The sequence below is a fragment of the Poecilia formosa genome, unplaced genomic scaffold, assembly GCF_000485575.1.
Source record: "Poecilia formosa unplaced genomic scaffold, Poecilia_formosa-5.1.2 Scaffold6, whole genome shotgun sequence".
NCBI classification, from domain to species: Eukaryota; Metazoa; Chordata; class Actinopteri; order Cyprinodontiformes; family Poeciliidae; genus Poecilia; species Poecilia formosa.
Window position 1 is genome coordinate 960,938 of NW_006799945.1, and position 20,348 is coordinate 981,285.

The window sequence follows — 20,348 nt, forward strand, 5'->3', positions numbered from 1 at the left end:
ACAACATCTGTCGTCTTTATTTTTTTTTTTTTGTTTGTTTTGTTTTGTTTTTTTATAGTGCAGCAGCACTGAATCCTAAAACTGGCAGGCCCATTCAACACAGTGGCATTTTTTAGAATGATGACATCAGACGTAAATCACATTTAGGAGTGATTAAGACAATTAAATCCCCTTGATTCCTGGCAAAGCTTTGACAATATAATCCTAACAATTTGCTGTGTTCTTCTTGGAATTCCTACGTGATCTGAAATCAGTGATTCGATAAAGCTTCGAATGAGACATAAGAAAATCATTGTAATGTTTTATTTTTAGAACTTTGTCAGGAAATCCACACATCTTTTTTGTTTAAAAACATGAAAATGTTACATAAAAAAAGGCATCATATATATTTTTTTGCAACCACACAAGAAACATTTCAAATGAATATGTGTTGCACTGTGACAGTTTTTTTCCCCTTAGTTTTGTTTTCTCTCCTGGTCGGAACAGCATCTGATCAGGACGGACCTGTTGCCTGAACTACTTGTGTACAAAATGTTAAGAAATATTCCTCATCACACTCTCTGCCCAGACAACAGCAGGGATTAGTTTCTCACGAAGACTGTTGATCGATTGCTTGACGTAAAACAATAACCATTGTATATTTTCTGACATGTTACAGGTTTTGTTTGCAGAAAAAGGTTATTTACAAGGAAGGAAACCTCTCATATTGCAGTCTGATGACTAAACTACAACATAAAGTACAGAACTGTACAAAAGTAGATAGTGATTAGTGAGGGCTTTTTTGCTAAGAAATGTATAAATATGTAAAACAGCATACAATCTATATTTACATAACATTTTTTAATCTAAACATAGAACATTTTGACAGTTTTTCTAAGTACCAAATAACATTTATTTTTGTGCTTTACTTGCAAATCTGCATTGAAGCAAATCTTGACACATAAAATATCCCTTATATAATTTATCTATATAAAATCCTTTAAGGTTATTTAAATTGCTTTTATTTAAAAAGCTAACCATTTTTTTAAACATTCCCAGAATATGCATCTTATTTAGAAATATAGCACCTTGTAAACGTATTCATACCAATCAAACACATTTTCTGATGTTACAACCACAAACATTAAGGTGTTTTATTGGGATTTAACACAAAAACCAAAGTAGAGCAAAAGACTTCCAGGTGCATTGCAGGAACAATACAACAAAGCTTTCATGAGTCACAAACATTGTGTAAAAAAAGGCATGGCTCCTTTCCCTTTCATTTCACAATTATGACCTATGTGTGGAATTTTTTTTTTGCATCAAATCTGAAAAAATACATGGGGGTTATGATTGTAGTGTGACAAAATGTGGACCAATCAAGTGGTATGAATATATTTAAAAGGCACTCTATTCCTCCTTACTACCTATGTCAACATACAGCTCAGTAAACTCACTGGGGCTCTCCTAATGGTGTGACAACAGGCCATGGCATGTCAGGTAAAGGTGCCTGGGGCTGAGGAAGGGACTGCTGCTGCGTTTTCTGGTTAGCCCAGTTTAAGTCCACACCATTCTTCTTCAGTGCAGCCAAGTGCTTGATGTCCAGTGTCGTGAAAGTGGTAAACTGGACTTGATTCCTCTTGCTGGTGGGAGAATGCAGAGGCTCACTGCGGTGTGGCCTCGCCAGCAAAGTGGCTGACCGGTTTGCCATGGGGTCGATGCCCTTCACTTGAAACTGGTGTTGCTGGGAGCTGCTCCTGCAGCGACCCAATGTAGCCGTTCTCTCTGGGACAGCAGGGGCACTCACAGTTGGCAAAGACCCCTGCAGGCCACCGGGAACCATTGAATCTATTGAATGATGGGACTCAAGAGGGCAGTGAGGCTCACGTTTCAGTGTTGCGGCTTGAGCCGGGGCAGCTGGAGCACCTGGTGGAGGTGTGCTGTGACTGTTGCTCCCCATCCACACCCAGTCATGTTTGTGATCCTTCGGGTCTGCAGTGGGCGCTGGGGCTGTCTGTATGGGGGTCTTCTGTTTCCGAAAACACAGCTTGTACGATGCACAGTTGAGCAAAAATGCCACGATGGCGAGACAAGAGACGCCTATCAAAGAATACATGCCAATCTCCAAGTCGGACAAGGCTTTGAAAGTCCTGATGAGGTCGCTCTCAATTACTTTAGGGGCTTTAGTTTTCGGAGACTCGTTCTCAGGTTTGTCACCTTCCGGAGTGGCATTGTTAGAAGATGAATTAGAGTTGTCAAGCATGTTCCCATATTTTTTCTTTTTCCCATCTCCTTTACTAACAAAACTCACTGTTGGTTTGGCAGTGTTCAGCTGTGCATTGGACCACAAGTTCTTGATAGCTGTAGGAGTGGCCGTGTCAATGACGCTAGATGCAGCACCCCCTGTAGGTTTTGTTCTTCCAACCCATACTGCAGGTGTTTGTGCATATCTGTTGGGAAGGGTTGTTGTGATAGTGCTTTCTGTTAAAACAGCCTGCTGGTTGGTCATTGTGCCAGTGGATGGCCTTTTATCCATAAAAGTGACCATTTTTTGCAAAGTCCCTGCTGTTTTAACGCCACCCACGGCTTCCACATTTTTACTTGCTCCTCCTGCTACGACTCGTCCACCCTGAAAGTTAGTCTTGAGAATCCCTGCTCCCACCGCCAGCTTGCTCTTCCTCTTGGACTTCTGGCATTCCTCACAGATCCTCAGCTCCACCTTCACCTGCCTCCCACGGCCTTCGCCTTCACCTTGTGCAACCACGAATGTGGACAGTGGTGTACGCCGCACAGTGGCCACCCTCTCATCATTGGTGGAAACAGTGAGGGAGTAGACGCCGCGGTCAAAAAGCTCCAGTGGAGCTACCGCCCCGTCACTGAATTGAACCCAGCAGCTGACCACTGCTTCCTGTAACAAAACAAGAGGGAGAGAAAGTGCAAACTGAGCCATGCAGAGTTCTTCAACATGTACATCAGGAAATAGGAAGCAAATTAATATTCCTTAGCCTTTACAGAGAATGTTATTTGAATGACATCCATACATATTCATGTAAATATTGCATGTTTTGAGACAATCAACTTACTTGGCTTTAGTACTCTATATTCAAGACAAAATACAAATATTGAAGCTCAGAATGAATTTATGGCAGATATTTTTACAGTAGGCAGATTTCAGATATGATGCATCAAAAGCTGAAATTAACAGGGATTATGAAAGAAGTCTGCTACAAGGGATCAAAAGGAAGGGAAGGAGACAGTACACAATGGAAGGACAAAGTTTGTAGGGCACACAGAAGGAAGTAAAGAGGTAGGATCAAAGGAAGGAGAAGGAAGAGTAAACATATAGAAGGGAGAACATATGTAAGGACTGAGGAAAGCATAGGAAGTTCAGTAAGTTCGGTTCAGTAAGTTCCACATTTTTATCCTTACTCAGACTTGCAAAACCCTGAAATTAAATGTCCTACTTTTCCCAACTACATAGGAATTTTGCAAATCAGCTTTATTAATCTCTTCAAAAACAAAAAAATAACACATTTATAAGTATGTCTTTTAGATTAAATCTATGGCAATAATTCATGCAATAGCATGGCAGATGTCCTTCAACGTGACAAAAAAAAAACGTAGCATTTAGGGTCACCTTACGAACAGAATTAGCTAATCAAATGACATTACAACAAAATGACCCATTTCCTGTGGCTAATGTGAGCTACTGGGTCGCCACAAACCTAACCTATATTTTAGATCTGAATACATTGTGAATGGCCCTGAGCATAACAGCTTGCTATCACAGACACAATTGGCTGGTCATCCGCAGTGGCAGGTTTATTGACTGGGGCAGAACAGCCATGGCAGTGCACTGAATGTAAAAGAGAGCATGTCTGTGAAAGGGAGCTGGTTTAAAACGGGCAGACTGCCACAGCTAAATGTGTGAGTGAACTTTTAACATGATCATCTGCCTGCCTCATCTTGGTCTCTCGCAGAGCTCTGCAGCTGCTGATGAGGGTCCAGAGTGAGGGAACACTCACACTGTGTTATTAAAACACAGAAATAAAAAGAAATAAAAAGAAAGCCAAAATGTTATTTTGCTTTTGTAAGAGGGATGTATGTTCCTTTTTGGTAGAGTTCATTTATATAACCAAAAACATGTAGGGATCAAAAATAACCCAGATCTTATTGAAAGTTGAGATTATCATTAAAAAGCTAGTTAGGTTATTTACTTTTGCTCCCAATGTTTCCAAAGGAAAAATACTATTATTGTATTAAGATTCTTAGTCTTTGTTTTCGTTCAGTGGTTAATGTTTACTGGAGGAAAACATTAATTTGTCATTTGGTCATTTGGTTTAGATTCACATGAATGCAACATAAAGCATAGACTTTGAAACCATCTATCGCTCAAAAGTCCATCTGCAGTTTTTTCTGTGACTTTGAGCTAAACTGAAAGAAAATCAAGTAACTGCTGCAACCACAACAGGTTTAAATTTTGTTCCCTGCTCTTGTGCAATATGTTTGATGTTTATATAATGGAAAGAAATTGAGAATATGTTGATATTTGCACACGTTCATTAGCTACAATAAATGATTTTGCCATCTCCCAAAGCATGAGAAAGTAAGCAAAAGGCACAACAAGAGTAACAGTTTTTTTTTGTTATTCTCCTGCTAAGGATGATAGAATGGCACCCTGGTAGATGAGCCATATTAGCCATGTTAAAAAGTACTATTACATCAGTGAACTTGTGAGTGATGTAAAAAGACTTTCACTATTTTAGTAGGAGCATAACTTTGCAAATTAACATGGTTTCTAGTTACACTGCTCTATCTCTTTTCCCCAAAATCCCTTAAAATATTTTTTTATTTTTTTTTTTTTTTTTTTTTTTGCAACATACTTGTGCAGAATTGATGTATGGGAGGCAGGTTTTAAAAACGTGTTGCATCTATCCAAATTTTAAAACGTCACAACTAAAGTCTGCCAGGTCATTTTTAATGAAATACAAAACAAAGCCCTGCTTCTTATCTGGGAGTGTGGGAATACAGAACATATTTAAATGTGATTCTCCTAAAATACCTTTATGTTATTATTCCTCATACATTTTATTTATTTTTAGCAAAGATGAACCCCCCCTCCCCCTGCAATATACAAGAATATGATTAACCCCTTCATACGTTATATTTTTTATTTTTTTTAATCTAACGTCAAAGTAGTAATGATGTTCATCCAGGAATACAATATAAAATAACTTAATATTTTATTTGGAGAATTCAAGAATATTTTATGGCTTAAGACATTTATTTTGGAGTGGAATCTGAAAAAAACATAGTTTGTAGACCCCTGGTATAACCTTTAAGTGCTCTACAAATTTTGGGAGTTTTTATCAGCAAATATGGCTTCTAGTGCCAAAGCACTTCGAAAGGTCAGTAAGACTGGCACTAAAATGCTACATAAGTGCTTATGATTTACCATTTACTAAAACTGCTTTGGAACCGTGGAAAGCATAAATGTACAAGAGACCCTGAGTCTGTTTTACTTTTGCTTTTGGAGAAGCTTCATAATGGAGCAAATAACTTTTCTGAGTAATGTCACCATCGACAATGAAATTCAATTTTAAGCTTGATAAAGTAATGTCCAGCTGTCTGAACAATATATAAAGGCTGTGTTAAATCCTTATGTTTGTTCTCTCCGTGTAGTTATAGTTTAAGTCAGAAATCACAAGCTATAAATTTATTTACATTTTTATTCAGTTAAAATGACTTTTTTTTTTAAAAATCATTCTTATTAAGAGGTAACTGCCAACACTAGAGATTATACTGTTTCTAATGTTTTTCTTGTTGTTTTTTTTTAAGTCTGGTCAATAAACTAAAAGGCATGTTTTTAACCTCTGCACAGCATTTTACCCCTCTGCAAGCAGCAATATATTTATTTTTTGAGTATCTAATGATGCTGATGTCGATTCTGTTGCTTTTTTATGTGTGCACCCAAGTGAGTGTTTCACAGCTGATGCAATTAATTAAAATGAGGAAAATGTCATCATAGCAATGCCTCGAGTAAACAAATGGTGAATACATGAATGAATAGTGTGACTTCAGAAAATTTGGTGTTGCACCAAAGGAGCAAAATCTTGAACCCAAAATAATGCACCAAAAAGTTAATCTAAAATTGTCCAATAAAGCAAACATGATAAGTATATGAAGCAAGAGAATGACTTTGTTTTCTTCACACAAATTTTTGAAACCTGAGAAACTCAGTTATAACGAGTTACAACAAAATGGAAGCATAATCAAGCAACGATAACCTTGCACTTGATTAACCGCTCTGAATAACAAGAGGATGTCCATGTGAAGCTCCAGTTGTTCATCGTTGTCAAGACTAACAAATACTGTAACATCCATAATGTCATTGGTGATTGTGATAAGCACGACAAGATTATATGTGTAGGTAGGTCCCTTAATGTTGTAGAGTTATTTTACGTGTTATGAATTAAAGCTGCTGACGAGCATATGCATGATTTCCATTTTATTGAATATCAATGCCATATATCATATAGGGTTTTTGAGTGGTCCAGTTAAAGTTGGAGTTAAATCCAAATAATATTTGGTTTTTGAGAACCTTTCAATGTGGCTGAATAACACAATGCTATAAAGAGAAGAGAGCAGAATTTCTAACACGGTAATTTAAGGCTCACGCTGCCAATTAATGGCAATAGTAGTCTTTATATTTAGGAGGCAATTACTTTTTCACAGAGGCCCAGGTTTAGTTTAGCTTTTTTTTTTTTTAGCTTTGATAAATCAAATTAACATAAGAAAATGTGAAAAAAATATGCATATACAAAAACTGTTTTGAAATAAGATGGGAACAAATAAAAACATTTACAAAAATCCATCAGACAATTCTGTTTACGACAGTTTCCTAGTTGTTTACCTGTTTGAGCTCTGTGATTGTCTCCCGTGTGGTCGTTGTGGCAACAATAGCCCTGTTGCTCCCAGGGCTGAGCTGAAGAGACAGAGAAAGTCCGGAAACTAACTGCACTCCCAGTTCTGTCACGCTCACTTTATCATCCACCACCCTGATGCTCCTCTCAGCCAGGACCAATGACGTCACCGGGGACAACACCTGCAACCGCAATCACAGGCACACATTCAGGTTGCAGTAGCTGAGATAAACACACAGGCCTGCTTAAGCCTCACCTGCACAACAGTGGTCCCAACAGCCCGTCCTTGCAGTACAACACCATCTTGCACTCTGGCTACTTCAGGATCTGCTACTTTTAGAGCGTAGCGCACGAGGTCAGTCACATCAACCTATAAATGTAAAAAATGCAAAAATAAAGACTCAATCACTGCAAATGCTTGTGGGAGCACACATTGGGGTGTCATAAAGCTTTTACATTCAAAATACTTCAATAATAGTATGACTGTATGCTGGTAATGAAGGAGTGCTCTACCTGCCAATCAGAACCTAAAAAGTATTCAACGGGCTCTTCTCCAGTAAGTGGGCCAGGCAAAACCTCAGAATCAGGCTGGGCCACAAAAGATGTGAGCACCCTCACTGGGGAGAGTTGGTACTGTAACATGCATCCTCTTCCCTTCCTCATGTCCTCATCTTCTTCACTGTCCCATGTAGATCTGACACACAAAAACAATAAATAATCAGTCATATATCTGTAGGAACACAGATATAAAGAATGCTATGAAAAGCATAGGTGAATTTTAACAGATGAGATTATTATTGCCTGAAGTGACCCGATTCAGATTTTTTTGTCAAATCGAATATATATACGGGCAAACGACCTGAAAGTGGCCCACATGCGCAATAGAGGGCGCAATAGCGTCAGCGTTCTCGGTGTTCTGCCAACAGTCATAAGAAGAAGAAGAAGTGCACAGTGATACTGTTCTCATTAAATCAGGCACTTGTACCTTTTGGCAATGTGAGTACCAGGAAAGTTCTGCTGGAAAATAAAATCTACATTTACATGAAGATTGTCAAAAAACAGAAGCTTTTGAATTAATTGAACTTGATATAAGCCAGTATTCCAACAACAGCAGAAGACATGGCTTTCCAAGTCATCTCTTACTGTTAAAGCTTCACGCTGGACTTCAAGCAACATGGATTCTTTGCCTCTGAAGACTTTTTCCACACTTTGCCTATTAAATTGATTTGCCTATTAAAGTCTATTTTCACTTAAGAGCACTGACTTGCACTTACCATTTCTCCTCTAAATCTTTCAATAGCTTATTAGCTATCCCTGTTGCTTGTTCTTGGGTCACCCACACTTTCACTCTGTGAATTATTTTACAATACCTTTTTGTGGCTTGCCTTTTTCTGTGGAGGATGTCAGTGGCTTCCACATATTTTGTAAGCCGTAACATAATATTTCTGTATGGAAACTTTATTTTGTTCAAATTATTAAGATTTTATGTTAATCTATGTTAAGAGTTTTCATTAGCTGCAAACCACAATCCACAAAACTGAGATAAACACTTGAAATATATTACAATTCATAACCTAGTCTAAGGCATTTTCCAGCACTAAACTGATAGGTTCTCCTGTAAGCACAAACCGGCTGTTTCAGTTTGCTTCCAGCATTTCTCAGACAACTGCAGCACAACAAAAACATTCTGCTAATCTGTGAACTTCTGAAAGAAAAATAGTGAAGCCCATCAGCATTGTTGTGGTTGCTTTAGAGGCGAAGCCCATGTGGAGTGACCTTTTTCCTCAAAATCAATTTAACTTAAATTAACCAAGATCCCACGGCTGAGTGGTTTGTTTTTATGTGGTAGAGGTTAAGCTGTGAACCTCTCTGCAACGATCATATAATTATCATACACTCAGCTGGTCCTGCCACATGGTGCACCTCAGGTGTGCTGCAGGGTTGGTTGAAATGTTTTTACACTGCAGGCTGAAAGCTCTCGTTAAGAGGTAAAGTCCAAATAAACATCATTACTATTTAGCCTGAGGTCACAGCTTACCATGCGATGGGAATGCTACTTGAATTAAATCAGTGTGACTCAACAACAAGGCACCGAAAAGTAAGTCTTGGCTAAATTCTGTGGTCCAACTTGTGGAGCTTAGAGACACTACAGTGATCATTTTACTGCAAAAAAAATTGTCTGTGCTTCTGTTAAAGACGCTTCAGAAAACACACTAAAAGGTGACAAACTTAATAAATGACAATGAATCTTCAGGATATTCAGCAAGTAATTTTCTCTCTCCGTATTCACACACATAAAGAGCCTTGTAAAATCTCCACATTTTTTAAAAGTATCCAATTTTTTTTTTTTTTTTTTTTTTTTTTTGCAAAACCTGTGCTTTCCTCTATATTTTAGGGGGATTTTATGAGCACGTTCAAGTTGAATACTTTTCGAAGGTTCTGCCCCACTTCCTATTCACTATTGAAATATGAGATTTCTGACCTGTTTGTATCTGGAGCCTGGTATTGAACTTTGGGCAGGGGTATGGCATCCATTATCAAACAGTATCGAGTGGGGAAAGTAATGATTTTACTGTACTTATTGATTGAAACCCTACTAACCTTTATTTCCAGGACATCAGTGCTGTGTCCAATGCTCACTCACTCGCCAATGCGCTAAACACAAATGTGGTAGTTGCTCTTATCCTGGCTGACAACCAGCAGTTGTGACCAAAACCTCCAGCATTCTTGTAAATTTATGAATTTTACAGGAGATTCTCTTTGAAGCCACAATTATTCTTAAACAACAATGCAAAATTGTATGTTAAAATATGTTATATATATATATATCTTAAAAATATTTATCAATATTTTTTTAAGGAATCAGTATCAATGCAAAGTACCCTTGAAAGATGGATAATGTGCATTGCGCACTGGCTTTAAATGCCCTAACACTATTTCAACAACTTTAAGATGAATTTTTCTTAAACAGCATTTTGCTTTTAATACACCAGCAAAAAGTAAGCAACATTAACAATATTAGATTTGTATGTTTGAGCACAGCTTATTGTTGCCTGACTGGTTGAAGGATACATTTTAATTTTGAGTCCCATTTTTGCTCCAAGGTTAGCAGTTAGTTTCACGTTGAAAATTTCAACTTGGAAATAGCAAAAATATATATTCCCAGTAAAAAGTCAAGTGATCTTGGCAACCCAGAAAAGCTCCATCAGTCCCTCAGCATCAGCTTACTTTGGTTATGCCTCGGGCCGGCTCTGCCTTACCTCTTATTGCCTGTTGTGACGGGGACCCTCCAACCTTTAATCTGACTAAGCTCAGGGTCGGCGATGTCGATGAGCAGGGGCAGGCGGGGCATCCACACGCTCATCTCCAGCTGCGCACTCAGGAAACCGTACGTGAAATTGATCATCACTTTGCTTTTGCCTTTTGACTCTTTTCCATTTACAAAAACATAGTTACAGCGTTCTGACACCTGGATTAAGGAGACGAGAGAACGGTGGTTAAAAAGTTACAGAAAAGCACACACTTGATTTAAAACGTGCCTCTGCTTCTTTTCCTTTAGATCTTTTCTAGGTTTACGGCATTATTATTTTTTTGGTTTTTTTTTCTTTCATGCGAGAGTTCAAATAAACAGGACAAGAATTGTTTTTGTGACGCCTGATTAGCTGAAACTCTAAGGCAGGCGAGGAGCGATTTAAAATTCAAGAAAGAAAAAAAAACAGAACAGTACAGAAAACAAAAAAATCTCTTGAATTTCATACCACCTCCAAAGTGTGGACAAAGGATCTGAGAGTGCTTGTGTTTGTCATCTAAAGCCACCACTGTTTCAGAATGTAAATAAGCCCTGGTTTACAGCTGTTCCTGTGATGTTGTTTTGGAGGTAGGAGCCAGGCAGTCCCCACCAGCAAGAGCAATGAGCTGAAACACAGCAGTTGGTGTGTTTTATTTCAGATTGGAGGCCTATCTCTACTGCCGCCTCACTTATCTTAACAAACCAGTGGCTCCACTGGGGTAATTGGAGAGCACTAGACTGGAGAATAGAGTGAAGCAATGGAAAAGGGTGGAGCAAGGAAGAAGAGGGATGAGTGTGGGGGGAGGAAAAAGTGAGAAAAAAGCTGGGGGAGTAGTGACTGCTTAGGACAAGTCAAGCTGAACTTTGTTTAGATACAGACTGAGGTCATTATCTAAAGACCATTTCCTATAAAACTCATTGATCAACAGTGTTCAATGTGCTGGAGTTCTCTAAAGTAACTGTACACTGTTTATTTTTAAATCCATTTTTATTCTATTATACCTTCCAGAATAATTATTGCTATATTCAGTGGTGGCTTCGCTGGAGTTACTTTCATAAGTTTGAAAACCATTTAATTATATTATCCTCGACAAATGTTTATCTTCAAGTAGCATGATTCAGAAATGCTATGGCCTGCATATTTATGGGCAAGACTGTTGATATGACAGTTAACTGGCACACTCCACAAAAAAGTTAAGCCATCCAAGCCAGTCATTAAAGAAGCTGGTTATTTACATAGTATTACTGAGTAGAAATAAAAACTGAGATGGTACATAACCAACAGGAACAACTGCAGCCTTGAAAGGATTATAAAGCAAAGCCCATTGAATAATTTAGGGCAGACTACAGCTGGAAACAGAGCTTTAAGAGCCTTCACACACAGACATGTCATGGACCTTTGTTGCATTCCTTGTAGTAAGAAAGTTCCAGAAACATCAGAAGTTCTTCGATCATGTGAAAGTAGTTTTAAGGTTAGAATGCTTGTAGTAAACTTTTCTAAAGGAGAGAAAAACTATACAAAAAACAAATTGCTTAACAAAAGCTTAATTCTAGTTGTACTGAGCTGTGCTGTTTTGGACTTACCTGGAGCACATCCATCTCTGCTGATTTGCAGTTGGTGAAGTTTGTCACATCTGTAACAGTGCCGTTGGCCTCAACAGCCAGAGTTTTCACAGGAACTGAAACCATTTTACCCGTCAACACAGCAGTGTTCAAAATATCTGTAGTCTGGGTAAAAAGAAGAGCGAATTAAGTTCTTGGTGATGCTGCATTTACTTGTTATGTACATAAAAACAGATGAATCAGTGTCTGTCTAAGGAAAGCTACCTTATATATTTCATTGTTATAAAGCAAGATTTGGAGACCATGAGCCAACATTAATCAAATATTAACATAAAACATGTTTTGTCTGTTACAGGCCCTTTGAATTTTTTTGTACCCATTTTGGCTCAATATTTAGTTGTCTCTAATTTGTGCTGTGGGTCAAGAACTGGTGCATAAACAATTTTTTTTTATAAAATCTTTATAATTTTAAAATAATTAACATAATACCAACCATCCGTAGCATCCACATCTGACAAAATTACGCTTTGCATAGTCTGGTTGATTCGCTAAAAAGCAGTAAATGGAAACTTGCTTAACTGGCATTTCCTTCATTTTCGTTGCAACTTTTTAAAGGTTTGCTCAAAGTTTGCAGGACAATTGAATGGAAACCATAAAAATGAAAGAGATAAATTCTTGCTGAGACTTTTTAAAGTATTGTTGTACACATGGGCAAAAAATGTGACTTGGGTCACATTTACCTTAAACACTGCATTTCATTGCTAATGTTGAATTTCTTAGACACGTATCTTAGACAAGTGAAAGTAAAGTGGCATTTACTATTCATCTGTCAATATATTTCAGACAAAAGAAACCCCTTGTTTGATTTATGTAATTTTTATATAAATTTGAAATGACACATTTCTTGCTGAATAAAATAATTACCGTGCTGAACAATGCATCAACAATGTTTTCACTATGCACTTTTAGAAGTTGCAATTGTTTGATTTAATAACCCATATTTCATATCTGTTCGTGCTAACGTTGGGTTGTGATAGATTGTTACAGAGGTTTGATGTGTCGTGCGGGTAGAAGGCAGAGAGAGAGCATCCGTGCCTGTCTTTGTAAATTAAGCCTGAGGTGAAGAATAGATCTTTGTTATTTTACAAGCAAATTCCTCCTGTAGGCAGAACCTAAATCAAGAACAACATGTCAATGGGGGATTTCATATCCCACAAAAACTGCCTTCCACAATATGAAGAATAAATCATCATTTGTATCTGCCTTATTCTGCTCAGGAGACAATTTCAGCTTTCTTACAACAGGCAGAGGCAGTGTGCACTTCTTACAGGCTGTCAGGTAATCACAGGACGAACATGGAAACACAATAGTTTGCACGTTTCCAAGCCTCTGTAGTTAAGCAGTGATAAAACTGTCTAATGTATGGAAGAATCATGAAGTAAAGACAAAAAAAATGTACACTGAAACAATTATATTTATCAAAGACTAATTAGACTCAAAGAAAATTACAAAAAAACAAAAATAATCACTTGATAACCTTTCGACTTTGTTCATTTCTTAATGTTTACTTTTCTACTTTTTAGAAAAAGACATTCAAGAATAGCAAAAGACCCCAAAATCTCCAAAACTGGATATTGGTAATAATTGCCTTTAGCCTCTTTTGCCCTTTTTATAAAGTAAGATATGAAAACTAATTAAAATGCTAATTAGTGAGCGAATGTAATTGTATATTTCTGAATATTTCTCTAAGCTTCTGTTTTAGCTATCTTACTTTGTTCTTCGTTTGTCTTTCTGGGCAGGTCAGTTGACAGGAGGCTTAATATGATTCGCTCTGCTCTGAAAATCAACATGAGATGCTGCAGGTATTGACCTATTTTAGCAGGTATAAAAGGCAGGAGGGGGAGTTAGCAAGACCCACAACAATTTTTTAATGCGTTCCCTCCCAGCATTTATAAAAAAAAAAAAAAAAGCAGGTGTGTAAGTGCTATATAAGATTGTTTACAGTGTTATGGATTCAAATATTACAAGGTAGACTGAATGAATTGAGAATATATTAGATTGCATATATCAGATATTTGGTTTCACTTCTACTCTAATGCTATTTTTTTTAACTTACAAGTTATTTTATTAGAGAGCTCATTTGAAAACTATTATCTGTCAAATTGTGTCCCTTTACCATCTACACGCTCTTGTTTCTTTCTACTCATCCAATGCATAATTCAGAAGCTCATATTATCTGTAAATTGTCTTGAAACGTCTAAGCCACATTTTAACTTCCAACTCTATTTCCCAGATTTTTGAAAATGTAATTTGAAAAAAATGATATCATTGCTTGGGTGACCAGAAGCTGTTTTATTTTTTATTATGCCTCCTCTCTGGCTTGAAAGTAGTGCTCAGCAGATGTTTCACGGGCAGAGTCACATTTTGAACCCTGCCGGCTTGACAGCTGCTGACCGCAATTCCAAAAGGACATGTTCTAGTTCAGAACAACGACACTGACCCAAACATAAGCCAGGGGATCAGGGAGAGCAAAAAAAATCAGAAAGTAATCGCTGGACTCTGCGGGGATGCCAGTAACATGCTGGGAGAAACTCAAATGCTGTTTTCTGCAAGTTCAGCAGTAATTCGGCAGTTCGAGTTTCGGACGTCCAATTCACTTTTAATTCCCTAAAATAGCGTTTGATTTAAATTCTGTGGAATAGTTTGGAATTTCAGTGTTAATTATTAGAGTTACTTGTTTAGCAAAAAGGGATGAGGCAAAAAAAAATTACTACTGTACAGGTAAGTGAGATTGGTGCTCGTGTAACAAAGACAACAAAAAGCTCAGGGTTTCAAAAGCATGGCCTAGCAACTATAAGACATGAAAGTACTTCAGCAGAACCTAAGGACAAAAACACCAAATAAGCCTTCCAGCAGTTGCTGTGCCAACTAAATCCCAAAAATGACTATACCATTTGTTTCTCTTTGAGTTTTGTTCAATGTTACGGAAAATAAAAAGTATATTTTTTTTCTTTATGTGAATCCTTTAGTTGACTGAGATTAAATGGATTTCTACACAGATGGATGTTTGATTTATTTTGACTGTTGCACCGGCTGAATAGACTTCTCTCAAGGACAAACATGGATCCAACCTTGTAATATGTGGGGATTTGTTTGTTTTCTTTCTAATAAGCTGGACAAGAATGTAATTCTTAAAGACAAGCAGAAAAACACTTGGAGTCTCAGTTGGAGTCACAGCTAACTTTGTTCTTAATGCTGATAACTAAACACTAAATATAGTTATCGGCATTAAGGTCCTAACTCTCTAATGCTGGGTCTGAAATGAGTGGCCTTTTAGACTTTTCACAGTTGCTATTAAAAACTTCAGCCAGAAAGGACAGCAGTCAATTAAAGCCGATTCAATCTCTTTCTGTAAAAGCAATGTCTTTTTTTGTTCTAAAATATATATGGTTCTTTCACTTAACAATAAAAAAGCAATTTTTATATACAAAGAGATACACATCAAACTTTATGTCTATTTTTAGGAGGTATCTAGATTTTGCAATTTTGTACATGTTTGTTTTCTGTTTTCTTTTTGCAAGGAGATACCTGTCAAAATATGCTTTCTGTTGACCATAATTGAGTTTGTTTCATGCTAGCCTTATTGAAGTTTGGTCTTATTTTGAAAAAAAAAAAAAAAAAAAAGACAATTGAAATTAATTTTTATAATCCACCCATAATCCTAATTAAATAAATCAATGATTTGGATTGTAAAAGTTGTTTCTCTAAAGAACACACACAGGACCTGCTTGTTGGTAAAATATTACTCACTGCGGGTAAAGCTAAAACTTAAATATTTAGAGAGATGTTGAGATAAAACTTGTAACTTGTTTTGTACCTATTCAAAACTCTATGAAATTGGTAAGCATAAATTAGCCACTAAACTCAAATTATTGCGTATCTGCTTAAGATATAAAGTGAAATAATCCAGTTTTATTTATTTAGCACAAGACATTCAAAGGAAATTTAAGCCTTCAGTGTACATTTTTCTCTCTATACACTGGTGTTTGTAACGAGGTAAGGTAAGACACAAAACAATCCGAGTGTGCTCCCAATCTTTTTAAGACAGTAATCCCGTCTCTTGAGAGTTTTCTTTTTTATCTAAAGCATCAGAAGTTTTTCTCCTTGCATGCTTTCCCAGTTTTACCATCTTTGGTCTAACGGATACAGTCATCTGTAAAAGTATTGCACTTAAGCTTTCCGCTGAATGATGCAAGTGCAGCTCTCACCATCACCAGAGGTGCCAGTCCAATGAAGTCTCGTGGGGCGGTGAAGATCCGCATTAAGCCAACATCTTTGACATTTCCTGGCAGCTCCAGACGCCAAGAGATAGCCTGACTCTCAATCTGCTCGGAGACATCTTTTGGCACAAAGTCTAGCTGCAAAATCTCCAGAAGACCCCTGTTTCAGACATGAAATGGCAAATACGAAAATGTATGACTAGATACGGCATGATTGAGTTTTAATGCTTCTGAGTTTGTGCATTTAGTAGCGGATGTTATGCAGTCTAGCTTCAAAGCCAGACTCTGAAACAATAGCATGAAAAGATCAGGAAATTAAATAAATAAATAAATAAACAGCAACAACCCTTTAAATCATGACAATAAGAGAAACAAAAAGATGCCCTTAACTTTGTGGGAAAACCACCTGTTGAACTTTCACATAAGCAAAGACACAGGGGGGCTCGTTTATAAGAAACAGTTGGAGAACTAGGGTGTAAGAGAGTGGAGGGAAGATAAGGTGAGCTGTCAGAAGCTTCATCCAACAATCCTGGTCAAAGGACTGTCAGGGAAATTGCGTTTGATGTTATTTGATGCTTGAGAGTGTGTAGGCATACCTGCCAGTAAGAAAAGATCAAAAGGAAAACAGAGTAGTAAGTGAATGAAGCTGAAGACGCTTTGAAGTGGACCAAAACTTTGCATGGAACTAGACAATAACTCAGTGTCGTTGGAAAGCATACATAAATGAGCCAAATCCAATACGCATAGGTGAATTTTACAGTGATGGCTATAAGTTAAAAAAAAAAAGTAGCTGTTATATTTCAAGAAAGTGTGAACATTAGTTTGTTAACAGATCTTAAACTCAGGTAAACACAACCTCAGAGAATGCAATTAATTACAATAAAAATGAAAAAGAAACATTTTACCTCCATAGAAATACTTATTTTCAAAGAAACAGTAAGAAAACAAAGAAACAAGGAAAGATATGTATCTCCATATTTATTACATGTAACATTTACAATAAAATGGACCAAAAGTGGAATCTTCTGTTTGAAACCTGACTGAATAACTTTGTTGTATTGAGACAAGAATGTCACATTGGCATACCCAGAGCCGAGGTGACTATATGTTTATGGTTCAAAGTACAACTAAAGTAAAAATGAAAGCCAAGGCTTGGTTGGTCAAAGACAAATGCCGTGTGATATATACGACATTTTCTATTTTATGATGACTTTAATTGGTTAGGGAAAGTCTGGCCTTAAAACATTTGAAAAAGTTCAATTGTACCATTCTTGAACTGCATTCAGAAACTATTATAAATGCCACAAATGGCCTGGGCAAAGAGCTTTAGAAAAAAGGAATTTGTATTAATAGTAAAGCTGCTTTTAAGTGAGGCACTACTGAAATGGCTAAAAGGCATTCTTATCAAAAAGTAATTATTTTAAAAATTGAGACACTTCTCTAAATAACTAAATCTAAATTAAAGGTCAGATTTTTTGGAAATGCAGGAGCATCAATAGATTCATTTTGTACAGGTCATACAGTTACTGAATAAAAATAGCTGCCAACTGTGAAAAGAACAATGTTTGGTTTAAGTTATTTTCTTACTTAATAATGTAAATAATGGTAAAGTAAGTATTAAAGTAAATAAGCCATGTTTTAACATATTTAACCACGTCTACAATTGGTAGTTGCTGTAAGCACCGTAAAAAGTCATAAATATTAAAAACAAGTTTGGCTCTTTTAGTTTTTCTTTTTCTGTTACATTTAATAGAAAATATGCATGATGACATAAGACAAGTCTAAACCTAAGACTAAAGACAGAACATTGGACATTTAATGCTCTTATTTATCGGTCATCCATCTATCATCACCTCGAAGCTCCTGGGTTGTAAGTATTTGTGTCCGTTTATGTGCTTACGTGTCTGTTTTTTTTTTTTTATTTGTGTGAGTTTTGGTTGAAGCAGAGGACAGAACTTAGGATATCTCCGCGTCCTAATCTGCGTTTCTAAAACGTGCAAGCACTTAAGCCGGGATAACGTAGCCGTGATTATGGATGACTGCAGAAATGTGGGTCGGATGGATGGAGGGCGGTTGCAAGCGCCTGAGTGAGTGAGAGCTTGGTGGATATACACCATCAGTATTAGGCTTTAATGATGGAGTAGGAAGACCTGAGAAAGATGAAGAAAATAAATATTCAATAAAGAGAGTGCAATAGCACTCCATGTCATTTATTAATTTTGTTTTTATTTTGACTCAGCTTTAAGCTGCAATTCAGCTTGGTTTTATTTGGCCCTTTTTAATGTAAAAAAAACATTCTGCATAAAAAAAAATGGGCAATAAAATCTCAGGTAAATCCATGTTTTACCTCCCTCCACACATTTAAATCCCCTTTTCGTCTTTTATTATCCAAAAACCTTTATCTGCTTTTCCTTTTTTTAAAAAAGATACTCTGTGTTCAATGTCTCGTGTATGATCACAAAAAAATTATGCAGAGCAAAAATTAATTTTCAACCAGATGAATAACTTCAATGCACAGAGGATTAAAAGGACGGTCCTAGATTGGATCGGTGGATGGGACGGCATTCTGTTATGCACGAGAGACGCATTGCTGACATTGGTTGTTATGTTGTTACACGCTCCAATAAATAACCATCAATTAGTGACACTGACAGGATTATTTTATTATCCCCTGTAGCCCAGATGCAGACACTAGGTAGATGATTTGATATTCAGCCCTGATCCCCCCAGATGTTCCTGGATTCAGCAGAGTTAGAGCTTATAGTAGCAATTAATACAAATCACTTTTAGTTTAAAAGGCTCGAAGATGCTTTGCCAGACTATGTCAATAATTATGACTTCATAAAAAGAGAAAATGGAAGAAAAATACATCAAATAAAATGTTCAGCCATGATAAACTGGGTAGCTGAGGGACAGCTCTTTTAAACCAAGCTGTGACTTTTGGGTCAAAGGCTTTAGGTAAACATGAAGCTTGAAGCAGGAATAATTTTAGATCCTCTAACCACAGCAAAACATGTTTGCTCATGTTAGATCAAGTGGTGGCACTAAACTGACCAAAAGTTTAGGCATGATTGTGTTTCGCTCAGGAACTGACCTGTGTCGTTCTAAAGGTTACAAAGACTAAATGCTACCTCACACTTCTAACAGCGACCAGAATAAAGCTAGAATTTAAAATAGATAGATGGATTTCTTTTCTTCCTTCACTAAAAAGTTGAGGATAATTGTGGCTTTTTTCTTTTCTTTTTTTTTTTTTTTTAATGAAACTCACACCCTGTTAGATCAGGCTACACAGCAATTGCATGCCTTGAAAATATTTCTTAGAACTGATTTGTAAGAGTGCCAGGATCGTTTGGCTTTAAGATGACTAAAAAGTCAAGAAGAAATAAACTGGCCTAAGGCCCAGTAACAAGTCTGAATATTGTCCAAATTGAGATCATTATACAGTGTTTAATATTAACAAAAAAGGATAATAAATGGGGCGTTTCCAGCCTTAATTTACCCAAATTGTCCCAATTAAAACCTCAATGAATCTGGCATGCATTATCGTACCAGAGTATGCTTACCAAATAGAATCTGATAGCACAACAGAGCTGACGGGTCCAACACTATATATACTCAATATATCGAAATGTTTGCATTTTAGAATATGGATAACTTTAAGATGAATATCTAGAACAAAATTAATGTTTGAGTTGCTTCATTGTCCTCGAGCTTCACCATAGTGGAGAAAGAAATATCTTGCATATACGGCATTACATCCCTTTTGCTGTCAGTAGTACACATGTGTCAAACTCAAGGCCCACGGGCCACATGTGGCCTGTCATGTCATTTTATGTGGCCCCCGTAGCATCTTATAGGCCGACATTGACTTACAATAGGTTTTGAGCATGAATTGACTACAAACTACATCTCCCACAATGCATTCCGATTGTTACCAGCTATCATTATGGCTTCTCGCCACTAGAGAGCAGCAGAGTCACCTCAAGCTGCTTATTGAGTTTCCCAGCGAATAAAACTGAGACATCGACAAGCTAACATCAAAACGTCCAAGAAAAGAAAAATTGATTTACAAGTAAGACTGTGAATGAAGATGTGTGTGAGTTGGTGTCAGGGCGGCAGGTCGCGCTAGACGTTATCTTGACCAACAACATAAAAAAAAAATTGGTCCTGTACTATTTTATCCGTGAAATTACTACATTTTTCTTGATCCCAGGCTCAGTTTATGGACTGAACAGACAGAAACAGTTACCATTATACATTTTGAACTGTTGATTTTATTTTTGAACCATTTTTTATTTTAAAGTGTTGATTTTA

General features: G+C 37.0%; 1 protein-coding gene across 1 annotated transcript in view; it reads right to left on the bottom strand.

Moving 5' to 3' along the window:
- Positions 1–1,314: 1,314 nt before the first annotated feature.
- The window catches only part of LOC103147510 (transmembrane protein 132D), a 31,294-nt gene continuing 12,260 nt past the window's right edge, over positions 1,315–20,348 (bottom strand). Inside the window, exons 4-10 of the mRNA XM_007565895.2 lie at positions 16,023–16,194; positions 11,776–11,919; positions 10,163–10,371; positions 7,416–7,596; positions 7,159–7,272; positions 6,893–7,084; positions 1,315–2,887 (exon numbers count right to left, since the gene is read on the bottom strand). Coding sequence (XP_007565957.1) covers positions 1,433–2,887; positions 6,893–7,084; positions 7,159–7,272; positions 7,416–7,596; positions 10,163–10,371; positions 11,776–11,919; positions 16,023–16,194 — 2,467 coding nt within the window. The 3' untranslated portion in view covers positions 1,315–1,432. The remainder of the gene's footprint in view (positions 2,888–6,892; positions 7,085–7,158; positions 7,273–7,415; positions 7,597–10,162; positions 10,372–11,775; positions 11,920–16,022; positions 16,195–20,348) is intronic.